The following is a 21,195-nucleotide window of genomic DNA, read 5'->3' as shown; positions in this document are numbered from 1 at the left end:
ACGGGGCAAGTCTCTCTAAGTGGACACACATGCACGTTTTGCTTGGCAGCCCTGCGAGCACCCTCATTACCACAACGTGGAGCTCCTGGTTTTGGTATCACAGAATCACAGGGATGTGGAGCTCTTGGAGTGAGTCCAGAATCCACGGAGATGCTCTGAGGGCAGGAGCAGCTCTGCTCTGAGGACAGGCTGAGAGAGCTGGGCTGATTCAGCCTGGAGAAGCCTCTGGGAAGACCTTAGAGCAGCTTCCAGCGCCTAAAGGGGTGACAAGAAATCTGGAGAGGGGCTTTTGACAAGGGCCTGTAGGGACAGCACAAGGGGGAATGGCTTTAACCTGACAGAGGGGAGACTGAGATGAGACATTAGGAAGAAATTCTTCCTGTGAGGGTGCTGTGGTCCTGGCACAGGGTGCCCAGAGAAGCTGTGGCTGCCCCATCCCTGGCAGTGCTCAAGGCCAGGTTGGACACAAGGGCTTGGAGCAACCTGGTCTAGTGGAAGGTGTCCCTGCCCATGGCAGGGGATTGGAACTGGATGAGCTTTAAGGTCCCTTCCAGCCCAAACCAGACTGTGACTCTTATGATTCTACAACTCACTTGCATGAGCCATTTCTGCACATGGTGCAGTTTTGGTAGTGCCGATGCAGTGCCCAGTTATGGCTCCTGTGCCTGTTCCCAATCCTGTCAGGGCAGGATGGAGACTGTGCTGGCCTTGTCAGTGCAGCGTGCAGCCCAGTGCTGGTGGTCCCAGTGCAACGTCAAGCTCAGGCAATGCTGGTGCTGTCACTCACAGTGCAGTGTAGGGCACTGGACCCTTGCTGGTGGTGCTGGAGCTGGTCCTGGCCCCAGAGCACTAAAACACAAAACTGCAGGCCAGCAGTTCTGGGAGTAACTCCGCTGCCCGTCCCCGTGCCATGCAATGCCCAGCCCCAGGCTCATGTGCTGACTCTGGCGCTGGTCCCATCAGTGCAGTGCCCAGCTCCACACTGTGACAGTCCCAGGCTCTGTGGAACAGTCCTGGTGAGACACTCTCAGGACAGGGAGTGCTGCGCCCAGTCAAAGCACTAGTCCCAGTCCTCAGACCGTGCTGTGCCCAGCCACAAACTGGTGATGAAAGTGCAGGTTGCGACTGCTCAGAGATGAACCTTGCACCAGTCCCCGTACCGACAGTGCCAGTGGTCATGCTGCCGGTGCCGGTTCCGGTCCCGATGCCAGGGAGGTGCTCAGCATCCCATGCCCCGGCAGCTGCAGCGCCCAGCCCCGTGTCCGGTGCCCGGTGGCGGCTGCCGGTGGCTGCGGGGCGGTCCCGGGGCGGTCCCGTTGGGCGGGGGCGGCCCGCGGGTGATGTCAGGCTGATGCTGTCGGTGCGGCGCGCGGTGCATTGTGGGCAAATCCCGCCGCCCGCCGCGGCTCCAAGGGGGAGGATGCGCCCGGGGTCGTCCCGCCCCACAGCCGCAGCCGCAGCGCGCCGGGCCGGCGGCACCGAGCCCGGCGAGCCGCACTGAGGGGCGCGGGGCATGCGCTGCCCACGCCGGTCGCAGCGGGAGGCGCCGGCGGCGGCGGGGCCAGGTGAGCCGGGCCGGGCCGGGCAGGGCCGCGGAGGCCGCTGCGGACATTGCCGCCGAGGGGGCAGTCCCGGTGGCTGCTTGGGAGCTGCGGGGCCGCGGGGCGCACCGGGCCGGGCCGGGCCGCTCCGCTGCGGGTCTGCGCGCGGGGCACTGTGGGAGATGTAGTTCTTCGCTCCGCCCGCTGCCGGCTGCGTAAGGGAAAGTGTCCCGAGCGGAGGACTCGGGTTCCCAGCATGCGCGCGGGGCTGGGCGGGCTCGAAGCAGAGTGACGAGCGAGCTCCGCCAATAAGAAAGCGGGACGGGGTGGGGCGAACCATCTGCCGAGAGGGGCGGTGGGGGGGCGGCGTGCCGGCAGCTGCAGTGCAGGGGCGGACGCGGCCACCTCCTCGGCGGGGGGAGGCGGGGCGGCCGGAGGTGAGGGGCAGGGTGGCGGCGGCCCCGGGGTGGTGGCGGCGGAGGCCCCGGGGTGGCGGCGGCGGCCCCTTCCATCTCCTTCCTCCCCTTGCCCTCCGCCTCCTGCCCGGGGTTGCTGCGGACCAGCGGCTGCCGCGGCTCAGGGCGAGGCCCGGGGGGTGCCCGCCGGGGGCGGGGCGGGGCGGGCGGTGTCCTCGCCGGGGTGCAGGCGGCGGCGTTGCCGTGTGCCTGAGCGGAGGTGTCCCGGCCCTTCACGCCTTGAGAGTCCCCACCGAGGTGGGGATGGCCCCGCCGGGTGGTTGCCCGGTGTCAGGGTGCGGGCTGAGGTGCGAAGGCGGCCGGCGGCCCTGCTGCCGGCAGGGGCCTGCGGGTACAGGTGAGCTGAACCCCTGGAGGCTGAGGGCAGGCTGAGGACCGGGGTGATGGGACGAGCATCCCTCCGGGTGTCACCGAGTTAACGGAATACTGCCAAACTTCACGGGGCTTTTTGGGGTGGGAACGTTTCCATTGTGTTATGTCGGGACCACTCCTCAGTGCTCGTGGTTTAAGGGGCTGGGAGTTGCTCCTTGTTGAGCTTTCGTGGGTGGGAGGTTTTGCTCTGGTGTGTGTTGAGGAGGCTGCTGCAGGTCTCCTGCCATTGTGTCTTTATTGCTCACGCTGTCCTGAGTTTGCACAGGGGAATGTGACTGTAGTCGTTCTGCTTTCCCTGCACACCAGGAGAGGAGGTATCCAGTAACCTGGGTCTGACCCACTGAGAGCTTTCAAGATGAACACGGTGACCTTGAAGTGCATCTTGTATTTACCGAGGAACCAGTGTGCTGTTTGAAGCGGTGGAGTGCCATTGCCACTCTGTCAGTGTTGCTGAACTCCTTGCATGCCAAGTTCAAGACCCCCTGTGTGTGTTTTCAGGTGTGGAGATTTCAGTAGCTGTTTGTATCATGTTTCTGAGCGGTCCAGACCAGCTGTATAGTAAAATCTGTCTTTTTATGTTGTTGAATTTCCTTAGGAAAGGAGGAAGTGTAGATAGTTCGATAGAAGGAAAGGCTTCCTAACTCGTCAGTGCACGTGGATAATTTATACTGCCACTGAAAATGCTGCCTTTTAGCAGCAAACTTCTCAGTGAGTCACAATAGATGTGTTCAGCCTCAGAACTTCTTTGTATGAGGGAAATTTCACCCCATGTTGTATGTGAGCCAGGGTGTGCAAATGCTTCCCCACACTGCTGCGTACAGGTGCTGTATTCAGGTGCTCTGACTGTTGCAGTGTGTGCCAGTACTGCCTCACCTGTAGCTGCTCACCACATTTCGGTATATCTCTCGGTGTAAGAGGGGTAGGTGAGGAATTTGGTGTTACTCTGGGGCTTTTTTCCCTTTGTGTGCCAGTGATCATCCAGCTCACAACATTCTTATGGCAATCTTATGTGTGATTAGAAGCTTGAGCTGTGATGCTCAGGAGTGATGTATGTGGTGTCCGCTGCTGTGACTTTTGTGTTCTGTGTGATTTTGCTTGCTCTATCCTAACCTAATTCTTCCAGGAATGAGCTAAGTTCCTCTTCAACTGGCAAAGAAAAGCACTGTAATTACCATTCCCTTGGAGGCCTCTGGGGTTAGGAAATCTGCTTCACCTGCTCCCCAGGGTTGATGCTAATGAAGTGACATTCACGTGTGGATTTCCTTCTCTTTACCTCTCCATCTCAACCTCAGCATTTGGTGGCAAACACAAGTGTATCTTTACAGTGCAACAGGCAGCATGGATCTCTGCTCTGGGGAAGCTGATGCTCTTTTTCCAAAGCAGAAGTGATGAGACAGATCAGACTGCCCCATCACCTTAGAGTTTATTAGGTAGCCCACTACTCTCTTGCAGATCTTGTGCTTCAGTTGTGTCCTGCCTGCTTTCTGCCTTAGTTTTATGTACGTCTCCATGTGCAGGGTCCAGATCAACTCTGCAGGAGTGGTTCCACATTCTGGGAAGGTCCTAGGTTAGATTCACTTGCCAGTGCTCCATCATGACCTTCCAGTAACATTGGTTCACTTTGTAAACAGAGCAGAAGACAGAACATAGAGGTTGCTATAAAGTCCTACAGTGTTTTGCAAGCTGTTCCCTCTTTTTTTAAAGGATCATTGGCTTTGTTGGTATCTTCTCCTTTGAACATTGCAAGGCACAGCCCAATATTTGCTGGAGTGACTGTGGAAGCATTTGCTAAAAGGGGTGAGATATGGAATGGGCACAGGAAGTGCTTCTGTCCCCTTCTTCTGTCAAAAATAACTAAAACCGGGATATTCTTCTGAAACATCCTGAAATCTCCTTTAATGTCATTGCGAGACACTGTCCGAGTGGAGTAAAGGTTAAGATTGCTTTGGGAGAAAAGAATAAGGAAGTTCACCAGCCGTGAGGCCTTCAGCAGAGGAAGAATGGGAGAATCTGCTGGACGTTTATTGGAGCATTAGGAAGGAGAGGTGGGAGGTGAGGGAGATGATAGGATTTTTGCGCTGTGCATTTGAACCCAGATTGAGATTCCCTCACCTGTAAGAGCCTCACCAGCAACAAACCAGGCAGTGGCAGTCCTCTGTGACATGCAGGACCAGCTCTTGGTCTTCTCTGCCACAGTGCCCACACACAGCCTGTGTCTAACACTGTTGAGACCCACGACAGTCATCCCCCAAAATACAGGAAACAATTCAGCAATAGCAGTGTGACTTGAAGCTGTGTTTCAAGTGGCTTTTATTCACATGGACTTTTCTGTTTCTTGAAGACCGGCAGATACATCAGTGTATTAGACCTGATGGGGGGAAGAAAAAAATGCCACAGTAGCTTTATGCATCACTCAAAATCCCTTTTGGTCTTACCCACCTCCACACTCTTCCATTAAGTCTTCTTTACTACTCAGGAGCTGTTCATACGGGAAATGGTCTTTTTTAGTAAGTGAGAAGGAAGATGTTGACAGTGTGATGGACTGTAGAGATAATGAGATAAGATGTACTTAGAAAACCTTTCCTTTGGGTGTTAAACCATGTCATCTTTAATTTGGTGAACAATATGAAAGGGACAAACTGCAGCTTTTGGGCTGGCTCCAGCTGTAGAGACACAATGGGAAGCAAAGATAATGCCAGTGGGTGCTGATTGCCTCTTCTCTGATGAAACAGGGCAGTCCAGCCTCAAGAAAGAGATCCAGTGTCAGCTGTGACAGGTGGAAGCAGATTCCTTGCTGCCTGTGTGACAGTGAATGTTGGGAGGCACATGGTCGTCCTGGAGGCTGTATTGTAGAAAATGTGATGGGTTACCAGTTTGTTATGAAAAGATTGCAAAAGGGATAAAGAGACATTGGTGTCTAGTGAAAAAGGTTTGACGATAGGATTATAAACCAAACTGCTCAGGCCTGTATTGCTCTGTTCCTTTTCTCTCAGTGACCAAGAGATGATGCTTAAGGAAAGGCTCAGAGGACACGTACAACATGGTTGCTGTAGTTATACCTTTCTTGGTGTTGCAGTCTGCGGTTTGTCAGTCTCTTTGTTATGCTGAATAATTTTGTATGTACATAAGGTGTGTTACCCCACTGGTGATAGCTCTCTGTTGTGAAACGTAGCTGTGCATTCTTGTGTGTTTTCCTCTCTTGTAGCCAGTTATTAGTTTTAGGGAATCACAGAATCATCTACATTGGAAAAGACCTTAAAGATCATCCAGTCCAACCGTTCCCCAGTGCTGCCAAAGCCACCCCTAACCCGTGTCACTGAGGCCTCGTCTACATGCTTGTGAACACTTCCAGGGCCGGTGACTCCAGCACTGCCCTGGGCAGCCTGTTCCAATGCCTGACTGCCCTTTGGGGAAGGAATTGTTCCCAATACCCAGCCTAAACCTCCCCTGGTGCAGCTTGAGGCCGTTTCCTCTTGTCCCATCCCTTGTTCCTTGGGAGCAGAGCCCAGCCCCTCCTGGCTCCATCCTTCTTTCAGGCAGTTGTAGGGAGCGATAAGGTCCACCCTGAGCCTTCTCTTCTCCAGACTGAACCCCCCCCAGGTCCCTCAGCTGTTCCCCATCGCACTTGTGCTCCAGGCCCTGCACCAGCTCCATTGCCTCTCTTGTAGTGAGGAGCCCAGAACTGATCACAGGATTCAAAGTGCAGCCTCACCAGTGTCTAGTACAGGGGGATGATCACTGCCCTAGCCCTACTGGCCACACTGGTGCTGATACAGGCCAGGATGCTGTTGGCCTTCTTGGCTACCAGGGCACAATATGGCTTATGTTCAGCTGGCCTCAACGTGAGCCAGCAGCTGGAATGGATCTGAAGTATTGCTCCTTCACTGTCCTGGCACTTGTGTTTGACTGACCCTATGATGAACCAGTCGAAGGGGCTCTAAGCCAAGGAAATAACCTTATTTATTAGGAAGAGGAATGTTTTTTCCACTGGTACAAGTCACTGAACTGCCTTGTGGTGGAATCCTGTCTGCAGAAGTTCAGGGCTTGCAGGAGAGAGGAGAACTGTTGCTCTCATTGAAGGCAGGGTTTTATGTTGGCTAACCAGGCACCTGAAGCTGTGGATTGAGGATCAACTTTATGTAGGCTTTATGGAGGAGGGGATGTAGGTAATGTGATGTAAGAGTGCTTCCACTGATTCTCTGCTTCAATTCATTAGTGTCCAGTCACCCAAAAATGTGACTTTTGGTTTCGGGTTTTTTGTCATCGTTTGCCATGTTTGCCTGTTATATTAGTAGAGGTCAAGCTGGACATGATATTAGAGGGGTTTCCTGGTGTTGAATTTTCTGCTTGGATCAAAACTTGGAGCAACTCAGTCAGGGAGACTGATGGAAGGTAATAGACTTTGCTCTCAACCTCTCCTCCCTGTTTCCTTAGCTTTGTTGCTGAGATGTAGTTGGAGAGGATTAGGATCACACAAACTGTCCGGAGTGATGAAATTGTGTTTGGGGGGGTTGGCTTGTTTTGTTTAAGTCTTATGCTGTTAGTTGTACGTCGCTGTGCGGGTGTTCAGTTGGCTGTGCAACCAGGTAGCCGTACTAGTTCTTTCAGAGTGTATCTGTTACCATATTTAATATATTTTGTGGATGTTCTGTGTTAGCAGAAAATCTGGACCTGTCTGGCTTGCAGCTCTTTTTGAGGGTGTTGGTTTGGTTTGGTTGTTCTTCCCAGTCATGGCTACATCACTCCTTAATGGTCACAAACCTTTCAAAGGTGAAAACCAGTCCCGGTACCTTGCAACCTCACCTTTAGATGTTTTGTTTCTTACAGAAATGAAAGGCTGTGAATAGCAAATCCAGAATTTCTAAGGCTGATGATGCCCTTGCATGCCTATGAGAAGAATATCTCCTAGAGGAGACTTTAAGCTGCAGCTGCTAGGAGCTGAGCCTGCTCCCTAAGCAGGGCTGGCTGCAGCAGAGGCAGGCAATGAAGGAGGAGATGTGTCTTCAAGGAACGATTCAGAACCTTGCAAGCTCCTGCTGTCAGACCTGCCCTAACAGTCTATGACTTGTTTTTCGTTGCTGTTTCAAGTTCAGCAGGAGGTATGGTGTATTCCAGGGCTGAGGGTTTAGTCCATTGCACTGTATTTTATTTTTTTTTTTAACCAACTTGTTTTCTGTACTGTCATATGCATTTTTACCCTAATAACAGAATGCTAATGCATGGTACAACTTCTTTATACAAAGATTTAAGGGGTGTTTCTTGATTCTTTTAATGGGAGAGATTTCATTTTCATAATTGGTGTTGTGTGTTGGAAGCAAATGACATTTGTAAAACAGTGAGGGACGCCGAGTGTGTGCAGTTAATGCTGCCATTAGCTGAGCCCCAGTTCTGCTGATGCTCAGTTGCACTTTGAAATGCCACTGGTTTTCTTTCTTCCTTTGAAGCACTCTCAATCCTACTTGCTATAGTCTCTTCTTACTCCTCACCCTATCTATTTCGTTTTCCCTAAATGCCAGAAAAGTTCATGTTGGGAACAGCTAAGTTATGCTTAAATTCTATTTACAAGTGGTTTGTTGTTTGTTCCTCCCATGCATGTATTGGGCAGGGGGATCGATCTCATTTTTAGACTGCACTTTACTGGGGCTCCTTTTTTTGTATTTGCAGATGTCCAGCTTTGTAGTTTGCATCAGCTTTCTAAAACACCACTGGGATCTGCTTTTAAGGTGGATCCTGTGTTCATGGAGGGGAATTTGATCAGGTAAAGAGAGTCACGGGCTACAGCAGTCTAAATAAACTTCACTTGTTCTAATTGTTCTAATTTGTAGGCTTCCAGAGGTGAGGATGTGTCCTGAAATAAAGTGGGATTTTGCAGTTCCTCCACAGTGAGATTAAGACACTTAAGATAATCCAGGACCTTTAGTAAGATGGTGAGACAGACCTTCATAGCCTTGTTCTGTTGTTTAATAACCATCCTGCCTCTGAGTTTTCAACTTGATGTTTGTTTGGCTGTCTTTTGAGCACTGCCGCCACCGTCTGTTGGGGCCGAAGTAAGCTAACATAGGAAAGATCTCGTATAGATGTTAGGAATTTCCACAGGGAATGCTCCATTTTTTTTCCAAGTTTCATTTGAAGAGTGCTAGGATCCTGTTAAATTAGGAAATAATTTTTTTCCAATAAAGCTGTTTAAAATGTTGCTTGCGTGAAGGAGAACATCATAACATAGGAAACTGGGTTGTGTATGGGAGACTTCTTGATTGATTGGTTTTTGATCTCTGACCCCCTTGAAGGGATAAAAGAGACATATCTATTATATACACACATTCCTCTGAAAGTAACTGATAAAAAACACAAGTCTGACGATATTGAATCATACCACAGGTCCATCTAGGCCAGTGTGCTGTCCTAAGCTGGCCAAGAGTGAGTATCTAGGGTAGAGGATAAGAGTAGGGAAAGCACATAAAATGACTCTGCAGAATGCTTTTGCCACCTTCAGTTATTTGTGAATTGAAGCTTCCTAATCTAAACATGGAATATTTGTATGTATGTTAATGGATTTTTCTATTATTGTTTTTAGTGAATTTGTGAAGTCACTTTTTGAATCTATGTAAGCTTTTAGCATCTGCAGTGAAGAATTCTTCAGCTTAACAACTTGTATGAAGTTACTTTTGCTTGGTCTGGTTTGTCTCCTGATGAACCCACGTGTGAACAAGCCATTTGATGTAAGAATCTGCCACACTAACTGCAACCTCAGGCCTTGCACTGAAATTCCTGCAGGCTTTCCTCTTAAGTTTGTTACGGTTGCCTATCCAGGTCATGCTTCTCTGCCCGGCCTTGATTTTCGTGTTGACTAAATCATAGAATCCCAGACTGGTTTGGGTTGAAAGGGACCTTAAAGCTCATCCAGTTCCAGCCCCGCTGCCATGGGCAGGGACACCTTCCACTAGAGCAGGTTGCTCCATGCCCCTGTGTCCAACCTGGCCTTGAACACTGCCACGGATGGGGCAGCCACAGCTTCTCTGGGCACCCTGTGCCAGGGCCTCAACACCCTCACAGGGAAGAATTTCTTCCTAATGTCTTATCTCAGTCTCCCCTCTGTCAGGTTAAAGCCATTCCCCCTTGTCCTGTCCCTACAGGCCCTTGTCAAAAGCCCCTCTCCAGGTTTCTTCTAGGCTCCTTATAGGTATTAGAAGACTGTTGTATGGGCTCCCCAGAGCCTTGTCTAGGTTATGGTGCATCAGGTTTTTGTAAGGTGCCTTAAAAATAAGGAGACCATTTACCTGTGGATGCTATTGCCTGGAACTACCTTGATGCCATGCAGAAGGAGGAGCTAGTAGGCCAACGTGTCAGAGTTCGTAGTGGGGATTATTAATCTGTTTAAGCATGGGGGTTTAGATTTCTTTTCTTTTTCAAGGTCAAGACTAAATTTATAATACTCTAAAGATTCTCCAGTATGGGCTGGAAGAGATGACAGTATGCAAGAGCTCATTTCACACTTCTTCATGCTGAGGTTGGCCAAGAGATGGGATTTGCTCCTGTTGTCACTCTTTCTTTCTCACAGCTGCTTTCATTTCTGCTTCAATTCCTATTCCTAGGAAGTCAGTTTTAGTCTCTTAGGATTGCTCAGCTCTCTTGCCTGTTTTCATGGTACAGTCATTTCTTGACAACCTGAACATTTCCTACAGGAAAGGACAGCCTGAAAGTTCTTGTCTTCTCAGTCACTATCTTCAAAATGATGCATCTTTACATGTTTATGGTCTGTACATTTTAAAGCCAGGAGTGATGCAGATACATCACAGCTCATGCTTGGTCAGCTTTTGAATCAGGAGCAGCTTTACTGAGTTGGAGAGGTAGAACCCTTCCATCTCTCCTCCCGTTACCTTTAACATCAGTTAATGTTTAACATGTGTAAATTATGTTCTCTGCTGTGTGTTGGGGAGGAGGTGGTAGTGCTTCACCTTTCCCACACTGAGCATTCTTCCCCACCTTCCTTCTGTAGCTACATTAGCCAATCCAGCTCTAACAGGGGACTGGCTGCAGGCTTTGATGTTAATCAAACGATATTGACACTGTATTTTATTGATTTGGAAAGTATTAGAGTAATGCATAAGTTAAAAGCATATTTTAAATGTGCTATTTATTCTGCACAAAGGTAATTTCATCCTTTTTGCCCTCGGGGAAAAACTTTTGATATGTTAACACTGCTTTGTGCTGCTGCTGTGATCTAAAACAGCTTGAAATTTGTCTCAAGCTGTAATTCAATTGCCTTTTGGTATGGCTGGTTTGTTTTCACTCTGGCTATGCCAGAGCATATCCATAGGCTTACATCTATAATTCCCTATTGCCAAATGGCTGCAGTTAATGGGAGTGCCAAGGAGGATTTTGATCTGTTCCAAAGCCAGTGAAAATATGACTCCTTTAAATAACAAACCCATACTCTACTTTGTACACAGGTATTATTAACACTGATAAAGGAACATGGAATAGTGCACCAGGGAAAGCAGCTCTAGCTTGGATAGCGCTCACAGACTTTCATGCCGTGTTTCTCTTCTGAAGTGACTCTTTAGGATTACTTTCCACCAGCAGTCACTAGGCTGAAATCATAGAATCAAAACAGAGTTGGAAAGGACCTAAGATCATCCAGTTCCAACCTGCATCCATGGGCAGGGACACCTCCCACTAACCCATGTCACCCAAGGTTCTGTCCAACCTGGCCTTGAACACTGCCAGGGATGGAGCATTTACCACTTCTCTGGGCAACCCATTCCAGTGCCTCACCACACTCACACTAAAGAACTTCTTCCTTACATCTAACCTGAACTTCCCCTGTTTAAGTTTAAACCTGTTGCCGCTTGTCCTATTGCTAGTGTCCCTGATGAAGAGAATCACTAATGTGCACCATTGTGCATTATACACACTTTTGGGTGTTCTGCTTCAAAATGGAAAAATCATGGCAGATTTCTTCTGGGAAACTCCTAGACTTCCTTATATCTGTATGCTGCTACTACCACTCCATATCCTGGATCTCGAGCTGCCTTTGTATCCCTTGCCATCCAGAGCCTCCATTGAGCTGTACTTGTCTTCATGAAGTGATGCCTAAAGGCATGGAAGAATAGGGATGCAATACATGCCTCTGTACCAGTGTGTTAACATTGAGGGCTTGGGACAGGCTGTAAATGACTTTTCTTTAAGTAACAGGGAAAAAAGCTATCCTTAAAAGAGACTATGGCAGGGGTTCTCACTCCTGTGCAGTCTGCAGGGAGCTGCTCAGTATATGCATATCACTGGTAGCTTAGAGATGCTCTGTTCTGGTGAGCATAAAGTAGCCTGGGCATGGCATTAGGCTTGCTCATTAGGAGGAAGAAGCACCAACATTGTTGCCAGACACAGCAGGTACTTTCTCATTGGAGAGCTTTGCAGTTTCTTCCTTCAGTACCTGGAGACTGAAAGGGCTGCTACAGGTGCAGAACTCTTTCTATGAGAATTGAGAGTGTTTTGCAGCACTTTTCGTCTGAATTTATTTACTATTTATTTTCTTCTTCTTCTAACATTTTGATTGTCCTTTAGCAGATGTCGGATTATTTGAACATTTCTCGGCAGCCCTCTTACTGCATTAGTCTGCTGCTCCTTTATTCCATGTAGTTACCTTCTATATCTAGAATGCAATCATCTTTTGTGAACATCTTTTGAGAAGATCTCTCTGAGACGACGTTTGATCATCCTCCGTCTTGCGCTTCTGACGTACTTCTGTCTGCTGCTTCCTTGTGCACACTACATGCTGGTCACTTTCTATCCTTCTTTCTCAGCTCTTTTATTGCTGGGGAATGAGCGCTTGCTTTGAGCTCCTAATTCACTGGTGAATTGTTCCTTTTTTCGGAGCCTGAAGAAGTGTAGTAGTTGAATGACCAGCTCTAATCTTCTTTTTTGTCTATTTTGGCATTTATGTTGTGAATCTGATTTAAGTCTGCAGTCAGTGCTACAGTAATATGCATTTTTAGGAAGGAAAATATTTCATATCTGGGGGGGAAAGACAACAGAACTGCCAGGAAAGCTTAATAAAGGGTCCATGCTTAAAAGATATGGCCTGCTTCTAAAGTCAGAAGAATACCTTACAGGAAGAGATGAAATGCATTAGGAAGATCTTATTAGTCCTTTTCAATTCAATCTCTTCCAGGAAAGTGGAGCTAGTGTGTAGCTGGAAGTCATTTTTGTAGAAGAATTATAACCAAAAAACCCTCAAAACAAAATTAATTTGCAGCATAAGCTGTCTGGAGCTCCCTCTAAAAGCAGGGAAAAGGGGTGTGAGGTAGAACACAAACCCATAGGAACAAGATATATCTCTGTATTTTAACTTGATCCTTTTTAGCATTGTGTGTATGCTCTGAGGAAGACTAATTCATACATGGCTGAAGCCCTTTCTAACCATCCCTGTCTTCTTGCTTGGCTCTTCATCACAGTGAGACTGTCTGTAATCCTTGCTCTGTAAAGGCCCTTCTATCCTGTTCGGATGCTTTTAGGCTTATTGAATGTAATACCTGGCAAACCTTTCTGATTTGTGTTGGATGTTGTCCAGTGGAAACCATAAAAAGTGCCTATGCAGCAGCTGCTCTGTGAAGCAAGACCTTTTTGCCTGGTAACAATAACAGCTCTTGCAGCATTTGGCATTAGATTCTCTCTGACTTGTTGGCTGTCAGGCCCAAGAGCACTGGAGTCCTGCATGGTATGGTCGGTAATTGTCACCCTTTTAGTTTGTGCTGCTGACTTGAAGCATGGTTGTGTCTGCCCAGTTTATGCATGGAGTGAGCTCAGGTGTTTGCAAGGTGAGTTTGGCCTTCTTTCCTAAGAGGCTGGATCTGATCATGAGCAAAACGTGGAAGTGTAGCATGTGCTTCTGCCGTGACCTGTACTAATGTTGTCATTCATTCCTTCTGCCCCTTTCTTCCCCCAGATAAATGGCTCATTTAAATTGGGAGCTACTAAAATCCTCTCTGGCTGGCAAATGCAGTGCCTAGCAGCAGTCATCAAGGACGAACCAAACATGAGTGGAGGAGGGGAACAGGTCGACATTCTTCCGGCCAATTACGTGGTCAAAGATCGCTGGAAAGTGGTGAGTAGCTCCAGCTTCATGCTTCCTTTGGTAGCCCAAACAGTTCTTTTCCTACTGTAGTAGGGTAGAAACTTGTCTAGTTAATGCTGGTCTTTGGGAAGTGACGGAGGAGGGGTATGGTGTTCAAGAAGATGGTTAATATTGCTCTGGTGGTTTTTAGACTGTCTGGTATTTTGAGAAGTCTAAACCTGCTGAGGGTTTTTAGGTGGGATTGAGCTCTTGCAGCAGGCTGAGTCATCTTTGATTAAGAAACTTAGATTTTTGAGTTACTGTGGCAAAGAATACTACAGGCATGCCTATAAATAAGTTGCATTACAGTAAAATAATCGAAAAGCAAATGTTTAGGGTTGGAATGTCACCTACTTCAAAAGTCAGAAATTCCATGATTAGATTGTTGGTACAACTTTTGTGTCAATTTATTAGGCCACTTTTTAGGATATCATCACCACATGTTGAGAGGCTTAGTTCCTCATGGGAGAGTTGTCTCATCTGTTGTGCAAGCTGGATGGGGTACACTGAATTAGCAGCCATTTCATCTTTTATGTATTCATTGTATGGCTCCAGATCTCACAATGCACATAAATTCATGATGTGAATTTGCCATTTAAACTCAGCTCTGTTTCTTACTGCTGTAGTATGTGTCGGATATATGCATATTAAGGGGTTTTATTCATGCTTTTACCAGGTGACACAAGAGAGAACTGCTAGCTTGCTTTTACAGCTAGGATTTCAAATTGAGTTAATCTTGATTTTTGTTATTTCCTACAGACTGCTTAATATTTATGACCAAAGCACAACCACACTAGACATCATGAGCTTCTAAGCATCATGCTCATCACTCCTATAGATTGGACCTGGCTGTCTTGCCTTAGGCACCCAGCAGATGAGTATGTGATTAATGATGGCTTGTGAGCAGAGGCTTGAGCAGCTTGACCAGAGTCCTGCAAGAATGCTGTGGAAGAGACATGGGGAGAATCTCATCCTCTGGCCATGTTTCATTGCCACCAGATTTGTTTAGAGGATGCAGTGCCTCTTACGCATAAGACTTTCTCTTTAGTCTTAAAGTGAGGTCCCTCTGGGATGGAGGGGAAGTAGCGTTATATTATCACCTCAGTTAAAGAAACTGGAATATCACACGTGAAAGGATCATTTACCTTTAATACTTCTTTACATCCTGCCTGTGTTTTGTGAATTATTTTTCATCTTCTGGCTTTAAAAGCTTTGCTTTTAAAAAGCTGAAAACACTGTAAATCCCGTGTGTGCCATTGTGTCCATTTTTAGCTTGGGTTACCAGCAGTGTCTGAATCATTAAACTCCCAGCAGACACCTTGCTAGTTTTGACTAAATGATTTGTAGTAGTAGCACTAAGACATTTCTTTGTGCTAACTAGCTGTGGTGCAGCTCTGCAGTGGGCTGTGAAGAGCAGAGGACTAGAGAGACTCAGGCCTTTGAACTCGCTTCACTTCCAGGCTGTGGGTGTAATTTTCAACAGCCCACTTCAGACAGCTTATTATCTTTTTGTTAGACTTGCCTCGAGCCTGTATCTCTTTGGTGCCCTGGACAGTTCCACCTGGCTCTGTTCTTGTTACTCCCCCATTGCCTCCCTCTCTTCTTTGTTTTTTGGAAACTGCAGAACTCTTAAAAGCACCAAAATCTCCCAAAAAAAAAAAAAAAAAAAGCCTAAAATATGCTCAGTTGTGGTTATAGGGGAACATTTCAAACTACCTTTGTTTGGCAGAGGCACTAACTGTGGGATTTGGTGACTTCACTGCCACATGAATCTGTGACTGGGGAATGCTAGAAGCTGTATACACTGATTCTGTCTTAGAAAATACAGAAGTGTGCAGGTGTATTGTCAAAACCAGCTACCTCTAACTGGAGAAATCCCCTCACAGGGAAGAATTTCTTCCTAATGTCTAATCTAAATCTCCCCTCTGTCAGGTTAAAGTCATCCCCCCTTGTCCTGTCCCTACAGGCCCTTGTCAAAAGCCCCTCTCTAGATTTGTCAGCCCCTTTAGGCACTGGAAACTGCTCTAAAGTGTCCCCAAAGCCTTCTCTTCTCCAGGCTGAACCAGCCCAGCTCTCTCAGCCTGGCTCCAGAGCAGAGCTGCTCCAGCCCTCAGAGATTCTCTGTGGCCTCCTCTGAACTCACTCCAACAGCTCCATGTCCCTCTTATGATGTTGCCCCACAGCTGGACATAGGACTGCAGTGGCGGGGGGTCTCACCAGAGCAGAGCAGAGGGTGAGAATCCCTCCCTTGACCTGCTGGTCACACTGCTGGGGATGCAGCCCAGGATTTCTGCTGTAAGCACATAGAATTTATCAAAGGGCACTTGTACTTTATCATAGACCTTTCTGAATCTAATCCATAGCGTGCAAGCTGGACAGTACAAGCTTTGCTGTGAGTGATGGCTCCTGATCAAGCAGGTGTGTGGCAGTTACGTGATGCTGGGGTTCAGCTGCCAGCAGGTTTCTTGTGTAATTTGTCTTCCCATTGTGACTGTCTCTGGCTGGGCATCTGCTTGGACCTTGGAGTTCTTAGTGCTGGCATGCTTCCAGTGTTGAGCCAATTTTTAATGTTAGATTGATGTAATGTATTCCTTGAATTCCTTTCCTCCTCTTCTCCTAGATGCTGCCTGACAAAGCTTTGACAAATGAAGATGGTAGTTCTCTGCAGTTAGCCCGTTTGTAGTTCATTTTCCTGCCACTCCAAGTCAGTAAAGTTTGGCTGTCTGACAGCAATGATGTTTTTGTCCTTGTTTTGGGGGAAAGACATGGACAGCAAATGCTTATTCTTTTATTGGAGCTGAAGTGTTCTTTTAAATCATCATTCTTTACTTGCAAATATATTTGATGCTTTGATTGGATGAAATTTGGACAGTCCTGGAACCATGTGGCTTTTGTTGAGACCTTACAAGGTGAATTGATCCACCCTGAATGCTGAATATTGTAAATGCTCTGAATGATGTAACCTGTTTTGTTCAGCAGAGGGAATGATCCTCTGAATGATGTAAACTGCTTTATTCAGGAGAGGGAGCAACGTCAAACTTCACTTGTGCTTCCTTTGAACTAGGTATAGATGCCAAGGCCGAATGGATGTATCTCCATCTTTCACCTAAAGGCTTTGCACTGGGGACTCACAACTGAGATTTATTAGTAAGACAGAGTTGGCAGCTCCTGGACTGAGCTTTGCAATTCAACTGGTGACCCTTGTACAAATGTATGCTCTGTTGTCAGGTGCCAAACCATGCTTTGGTTTCTTCCAGGTTGCTGAGGTTCTTGAGCTAAATGTTTAGCTACACTTGTCCTTCCCCTGTTTGCTTTAAAAACCTTGCTAGAAGCCCACAAACCTTTTTGGACTCTTCACCTTACCTTGGTCACAAAGGCCACTTATGGTTCCAAGAGGGAACTTGTGACAAGGAAGGTGTTTTGTCAGTTTTGGGGCCTGGTTTGGTCTCACTCTGTGAAGAACTGCTTTAAGTTGTCTTTGGCAAGTCTTCAGATGATTTAGAATGTGGCTGATTGACTTCTCAGTTTATGCCTGTTGTATGTAAGTTAGCTTTCCCTTGAGATCAGTGTAACTCCAGTCCTCCTAAGCAAGTTGGGTGGACTGTAGAGAGTTTGGTGAATGTAGGTCCGTTCTTCACCTCTTGTTAAGTGAGGTGAGGCCTTGATCAAGTTTCCTATGATTTCTGGATCAAGTAACCCATTGAGGTGGGCTGTGGGAATTGCAGTAACTATACAAGTGCTGCTAAAAGGCCACTGTTTTACCTGATCAGTGTTTGAAGTTTGTGGGTGACAGCCCTGACCCTGGCTCAGTTCACCACAGGTCACTGGCTCTCATGCCTTGGTCCTGGAGGGTTTTCCTGGAAAGGTTTAGAGTTTATATTCCTGGAAGGCAGACTTTAGCTGGAGCAGTGGTGTCTTACATGCTTGTTGAGTAAAAGATTAAATTTGGAATTCAGTTCTATTTTTGGTTGCTTGAAGTGGGGGGTGTTGCCTTGGTTTTCTGAACTGTCCCTCTGAGATACTGATTTCTGCTCAGTGGGAAGGCTGCATGTTGGGGTTTTGTTGGTTTGGGTTTTAATACACTCTGGAGGATCAGGCTGCAAAGTCTTCTGAGGATAAATCCAAAATATTTCAGGATACTTAAAGGAGACTTTGAAGGGAGCCATCTGTGTCCTCTGTAACTACTGATGCAGGCTTTGGGGAATGGCTTCCCTCATCAGGACATGGCTGGGTTTGTATCAGTAGTCCCAAGAGACAGTCCAGTGTGTTGGATTCCTGGAAGCCCCTAGCTGGAGACTGCCACACTGAGGGGTCGAGTAGAATGGCTTTTCTGTAACAGTTTACTCCAGCGTGGCATGAAACCTCTTAACATATGGGAGAAGCACTGCAAGGAGCTGTGTGGTCATGTGGCTGTTAGTGGGATGCTGAAAGAACGCTCATGTCTGAGATGCAGGTTACTTACTTTTAGTTGTCTACATGTGAGCCCTGTGTTTTATCAGATGAATGTTTCACTTGGCTCCACAGGCCGTGATGGAAACCTGGACACTCAGCTGATGTGCAGGCTCATGCAGTTAAGTAGAATAAATCCTGCTGGTGTCAGCCTGTATCCCAGTCTTAACAGTAAAGTAACTGGTGGAAGGTAGGAAGCTGTGTGAGAAGAGAATATTCCTGGAGAAGTGAGGCTACTGGCTCACTATTACCAGTTAGATGATTCTTGTTAGATGTTTCCTTCTCTTTCTTGACTTTGTGTTTAAGGGTTTCATTACTCATTTACTTTCTTGGGTGGTATGTGCCCACCTCTCCTTTGTGTCCAGCAGAAGGCTGTGCTGAGTTCACCTTAGACAGTGAACTCCCAGAGTACCTGAGCAAAGAGTGGTAAGCCCCTGACCTCAGCCAAGACCTGGAGTTGCAAGATATCTTGCTTGCAACAAAGAAAAGGCTTTTGATGTTGCTGAAAATTCAAGGAGAATGGCAGTGCTGGTGGTAATGATGAATAGAACCATCTGGTGTGCTGGGAAAAGTATGCCAGAGAGTAATTTCCATAAGAGGGTGTGAAAGGATGTGAGGAAGGAGAGGCAGCTGGAGGGCTCTTGGGCAGTGAGGTGCATCCGTTGGCTGGAATGTGTGTATTCAGCAGAAGCTCTGATCTTGATCTCATTAGCAACCCAGCAAGATATTTGGGTAGCCTCTTTCTTTTCCATTCCAGCTCTGCTGTCTTACATTTATTACTATGGACTTCTCCTTGATCTGTTACCATTTTCCCACTGAGACATTTTTTAATCTTCCTCAAAGTTCTAGATCCCAACTATTCTGCCTTCTGCAGCTTTTTGTGTCCTTTTCCTTTTCCCTTCTGTGTCATTCATACCTCTGGCAACAGAAGATCTTGTGTACTGAGGTATTAGCTGGCATGTTGTTGCTATGCTGAATACAGCATTGTTTTGCTAGGAAGATTTGTAATAGCCATTTCAGTGTAAATTTCCAAGTAGAAGTAGGGCTGCACTGTAATGACTTATGAATAATATGTGGTGACCTAGTTATTGGACTGTTTCCTGCATGAATATTCCTGTTTAGCCTACTGCAAGGTTGTGAGGAAAAATAACAAGCTAAAGGAGAAGGATGACCCTGGACAGCGCCTTTCAAAGGGTTGTTAAGAAATAGCTTTAGAGATGATAGTCAGGTTGTTCCTGCCTGCTTCATGCAGAGCTGATCTTCTTGACCTGAGAGCCTGGAAAGCAAATGGCTTTGGTCACCTTAAGAAGACAAAAAAACCTGTCCTTGAAAGGCAGGGCCATTTGTTCAGCAAACAGGACAGATGCACACGACAAGCCTTCTGCGGTACCGAAGACACTAAAATATCATCTAAACCTCGCTAAATGTTGTCAAAGATACATGTTTGACTATCTCCCTGATTTAAACTTCTTTCCTTCTTCAGGTGTTATTGCTGTTTTGGAAAGAAGCAGTGCTTAGGACTTCCTGAGCAGTTGTTAACAGAGGGAACACGACATGCTGAAAGGAAGGGATGCAGCTATGTTCAGTGACAAAGTGCTAATCAGATCAAAGGAGCCCTGATCTAGCTCTGCTGTAAACCTGAATTTGTTCCCGAGCAGCATAGTGTGCTTTAAATATATCCAAGAGAAACAAATATAAAATGATTTTCCTGGCGTAGACGTTGACACTTGCAGCATGTTGGGAGTCTGCCTTATACATGCATATGTGGAACTATATGTGCATATGCTGTCAAGTCTCTGCAAAAAGAGAATCAAGGAATCACCTTCCAGGAAAGGCAGAGGATCCCAGCTTGCTCTCTGGGTGGGTGGCTGCTCTAGAACAGGCAGAGGATCTACCTCTAGTAGGTGCCTATCAAATATGTTGGGACTTGGACATCTTTAGCTTTGAGTTTGTCAATTGAAATAGTTTTGATTTCTGTGTAGTGGTACCCTGCCATTGTGAAACAGTCTTTAAATCAGCTCAGAGACATAAAGGGCATTATTTGCTGCAGTTTAAGTTTTTGAAAAAGAGAAAAAAGAGAATGAGAAACAATGGAGATGTATTTGTGGCTTATACATGACTGTTTAGAGGTAGTGCACTGGGTGGTTCGTAGTTCTCTGGAATGTGGCAGTGAAATACTCTCAATAACAGAGCAGGTCAAGCATCTTGTCAAATATCCCAGTGGATGTTTGGTTCTATATTTAAAATCCTGTGAATGAGATGTAAACTGCATTTAACTTATTTCTTGAAAGCATTAGTTCCAGCACCATGGTTGTGTTGTACTGCAGAGATGTGTTTGCTGAGAAGAAGTGACAGTTTTTATCTGCCAAGGTCTGGATAGGGGTGCGACCATCTCCTTGAAGGGTCTTGCCTTGAATTTTGGCAAGAACATTATTGGAGTATTATTGTTTGCTTATAAATGTATCACATGTCATCACTTGCTAGGCTTATTCCTTGTTGTTACAGCAAAGAATTTATACATAGCACAGTCAAGTGGGTAGCTGGAATTTTGCCTAGGTTTGCGGTGAAGGGATTCAGGCACGGCACAGATTGGGAACTGAGTTTGTTCTCCCCGTGCAGTAATGGAGCTAGTGGCTGGCTCTGTGAGAGCCAGTTTGATGTCTCTCCTGTACATGGTAGCAAACCATTTTGTCCTTTTCTAGTTGAAGAAGATTGGTGGCGGTGGCTTTGGGGAGATCTATGAGGCGATGGATCTGCTGACCCGTGAGAATGTGGCCTTGAAGGTGGAATCAGCCCAGCAGCCCAAGCAAGTTCTCAAGATGGAAGTGGCCGTCCTGAAAAAGCTGCAAGGTAAAGCAGAAAACTCCTCAGAAGTGCTAAAGGTCACTGTGCATGTTGACAATTAGAATCAGAAGTTGCAGATGTTAATGTCCTTCAGCTCAGAAAGTTACATTCTGCAGAACATCCAACTGTTCTCTGTAGTGAGATCCAACTACAGGGAGTATTTTTGTCTGCCAGGCTATAGGAACAACGAGGAGACTCAAACTGCACTAGTGGAACGCTGGTCTGTGCAGTCTAGTGGCACTGATGAGGTAGTAAGGACTTAGAGCAAGCAATGTGTGACAGAAAAATGAGAGTAACTGATTACCTCCCAGGGCACCAGGACAGTGTTTGTGGCTGTAGCACTGGGAGAATGACAGAGTGTCCAAGTAGAATGGTTGACTGCCTAGTAGAGGAGTGCAAG

The 21,195-nt window shown here is 46.9% G+C and overlaps 1 protein-coding gene across 6 annotated transcripts in view; it reads left to right on the top strand.

Moving 5' to 3' along the window:
• The first annotated feature begins 1,514 nt into the window (after positions 1-1,514).
• Positions 1,515-21,195, top strand: part of TTBK1 (tau tubulin kinase 1) — an 83,109-nt gene continuing 63,428 nt past the window's right edge. The window contains exons 1-4 of one of the 6 annotated variants that reach the window (XM_065679567.1): positions 2,842-2,887; positions 7,217-7,488; positions 13,335-13,493; positions 20,654-20,801. In XM_065679567.1, the coding sequence (XP_065535639.1) occupies positions 7,450-7,488; positions 13,335-13,493; positions 20,654-20,801 (346 nt within the window). In that variant the 5' untranslated portion in view covers positions 2,842-2,887; positions 7,217-7,449. Of the gene's footprint in view, positions 1,566-1,963; positions 1,979-2,839; positions 2,888-7,216; positions 7,489-8,053; positions 8,148-8,301; positions 8,317-13,334; positions 13,494-20,653; positions 20,802-21,195 lie in introns of those variants that run through there. The other 5 variants (XM_065679569.1, XM_065679570.1, XM_065679572.1 and 2 more) reach the window with 5 other exon arrangements.

The sequence above is a fragment of the Lathamus discolor genome, chromosome 5 (genome assembly GCF_037157495.1).
Source record: "Lathamus discolor isolate bLatDis1 chromosome 5, bLatDis1.hap1, whole genome shotgun sequence".
Classification (NCBI taxonomy): domain Eukaryota; kingdom Metazoa; phylum Chordata; class Aves; order Psittaciformes; family Psittacidae; genus Lathamus; species Lathamus discolor.
This window is presented reverse-complemented; position numbering and strand designations above follow the sequence as displayed.